At 46.9% G+C, this 2,890-nt stretch overlaps 1 protein-coding gene across 1 annotated transcript; it reads left to right on the forward strand.

The window, feature by feature from the left end:
• Positions 1 to 650: 650 nt before the first annotated feature.
• On the forward strand, positions 651 to 1,191 carry BDV17DRAFT_296838 (uncharacterized protein; the record flags this gene model as incomplete). The annotated part of the gene is made up of 2 exons (XM_073763388.1): positions 651 to 926; positions 1,114 to 1,191. 2 exons carry the CDS (start codon positions 651 to 653, stop codon positions 1,189 to 1,191), a joined length of 354 nt encoding a protein of 117 aa, XP_073609773.1.
• Positions 1,192 to 2,890: the final 1,699 nt, after the last annotated feature.

A 2,890-nucleotide genomic window follows, 5' to 3' on the forward strand; every position in this document is an offset into this window, starting at 1 on the left:
GCTATAGGGGCTTCGGTATCAGAGAGAACAGAACAAATTACTTGGCGGACTCGAAGGACTAGAGATCCCGAGTATATCTACATACAGTGGCTAGCCGTCGGGCCACCAGCGTTTTGAGCAGCGGCGGGGTAGTCCGCTTGTAGCTGATCGCTAGCTAGGCTGTTTCGCTAGACTGTTTATGCCTTAGGGTTCAGGTGTCCGCCGTGACAATATCCTAATAGATCAGGTCCATCAAGCCACCGTAGGTTGAGCGGCTTGCTTGATCTTCAAACTCGGTAAGCCGTGTAGGGCTGGCTAGGCTTGCTTGTGAAGCTTGTCTCGCACGTTGAGCTTGCTCTCGTGATCCTCGCAAGACACTCGGCGTGGAATATCTTTCCTCCCTGCGTGTCGTGTCACGCCTGTACCGCGTCCAGTTGATTGGCTGACAGTTCCCGACACTCTTAAGACATATCTAATATTAAACCTATCGTGAAGAAATTGTCTGGAGAATAAAGATCCTATCATTACCAGTATCTATTCCTTAAGAGGCTACGTGTGTGTACCTGATACCATATTATTCTGCCCTCCTTCCCCTTTGCACATGCAGAAATCATAACATATATTCCACCACGCTAGAAATAATCCGAATAGGCGCCGAGTCAGATTTAATCATGTCGTCGTCTCAACCACTGTCTAAAAAGCGAGGACGGCCATCGAAGTATCAGTCAGCTGAGGAGAAGAAGAAAAGGTACACAGACCAACGCCGACAAGCGCGGCAGTTAACAGCTGCTGCGAAACGCGATGCCCAGTTTACTGTATATTACCCTCTTTCGGCAGATCCGCCCTTACCAGAAACTAATCTACGTCCGGAACATGAGCCTGTGGCAATTCTAGATGAGTTGGATATGCTTCTTCCACCTGATGATCCAGTCCTCTTGCCGGGGCATGTATCTGAGGCGACCAGATCCGCTAGTATAGCTGCTAAAGATATACAGAGTACAAGAGATTCTTCTAGTCTCCTGTATAATAATAGTGAGCAAATTGAAACTGGTAGAGCCCTATCTATATCTAATTCAAGCTAATCTGAAGTAAGTTTTCAAGAGCTTTAAAGTTATTTACTGCTAATCCTACCAGGTCACCTCTTGCCCAGTCAACATGGTAACAGTTGAGGCCCGAATCCCGAATCCCGCACAGGAACTGGCCAGCGTCTGACTGGCCAGCTAATCCAACACCATGGGTGCTGTAGTGATTGTCACCGCCAGACTGCTGCTTCTATATAGGGTCGAGAACCATTCCCAGATATTCTCAGCCAGAATTGATTACCAAGGAAGGTGGATAACCTTGCTGGATGGACCACAGTAACACGCAAAATAGAGGTATATAATAGAATCCTGTCTGACTCAGAGTCTACTGAGCCAATCCATATCTACCTCCAGGCTGAGTCTAAGCAGCCGCCTCCGAGCTTGGTTATGTTTGATATTGATAGTATTATTGGGTATCTAACCAGTCTTGCTGTTGCCCGCCAGGGGATCTAATAGTATCCTACCCAGATAATAGTCTCTGATCTTCAATCTAGTCTTTACCTTAGCCCTATTCCGGTCTCCTATATTAACCGCCATGGCCATGCACATACTATGCGGCGGCCGGTCCACCAGGTACCACACTATACATTTGGGCGAGTGGTTGGGTTTGAGGATATTTTACTCTATCTCCTATTCCCAAGACTGTACCGGGAAGAACAGCAGTGCAGCCGACTACAAGATAAAAACTTATAGATATAGATAGACCAGGTCTTACTCCCCGCGATCTATTAACACTATCCTAGTTCTTTTACCCAGCACTATCCATCAAGCTATCACCATAGCTAGTCTAATACAACAGCACGGGGGGTAGAGATGCGCTCTCGAAAGGTAGATACCACTGCCCGTGAACAGGCCCTTTTCTATTTTCTTCCTCCGGATTTACTAAATGCGGTCTGGGAAAGGATTCTGGAAATTATCCAACAGCCCGGGCTTTATTAGTTTCAGGGGCTTCGTATCCTGCTCCAGGCCAAGAATCTCAAGACCTTAACAAAAGATTATACTTGGCAAGCAATAACAGATTGATTCGAGGAATATTGGCATCATGCGATTACTGATGAGTATACCACTACTAAATTCTATTTTGATATCGCAAAAGAAGTCTGTCCGTCTAGTACCTCCCGGGTAGCTGTACCAGACTATACAGACCCTCCAGCCGAGTCTCCGCACAGCCTGCCACGGGCGCTACTATAGAAACACTGCTGTCTCGAGTCATATACAGCGTGGATCCAGGACCCACATGGCGCTGAGAATAATAGACTCCACCAGATATTTTACCCAATAACCATGCTACAGGATTCAGGGAGCCTAACACTAGAAACCCACGCTGCTTCCTGGAGCCGACAAGCCGGGCTACTCTACAGTCAGTTTTATTCTAGTACCAAGGAGATCTTTGCTGCGGGCAATATCTATCCTTTTACTAATTCTGCAATTGAAAGCTTAGCCCTTGATCCCAAACTCCGGAAGACCTGGCAATTAGTGGGCAAGGGCTTGAGTCATAACCTAGTAGCCTTGATCCGTGCCTACCTGTATACCAAGCAACAGTGCTACCATGCGCTTCAAGGCTCCTCGCAGAAGTTATTCAGGACCCGGGAAGAACATCAAGTCTCCAAGGCCCTTCTTGAATAGATCTACACCAAGTTCCAGCTTCAGCAATTTCATCGGACTAATCTCGACCCTATCCCTGATAATAATCCCCCGTTCTATTACTATCCTACCCCAACTCTCGTGGATTAGCTCCGCTGGAACATCAATAAATTCTGCGTGGGGTTTAAGATAGCCTACAGTTTAAATAATTATCACTTTATCATATGGGAGCATACCCGCGTGAT

This window comes from Aspergillus undulatus, assembly GCF_047715775.1.
Source record: "Aspergillus undulatus strain CBS 261.88 unplaced genomic scaffold BDV17scaffold_159, whole genome shotgun sequence".
Lineage (NCBI taxonomy): Eukaryota > Fungi > Ascomycota > Eurotiomycetes > Eurotiales > Aspergillaceae > Aspergillus > Aspergillus undulatus.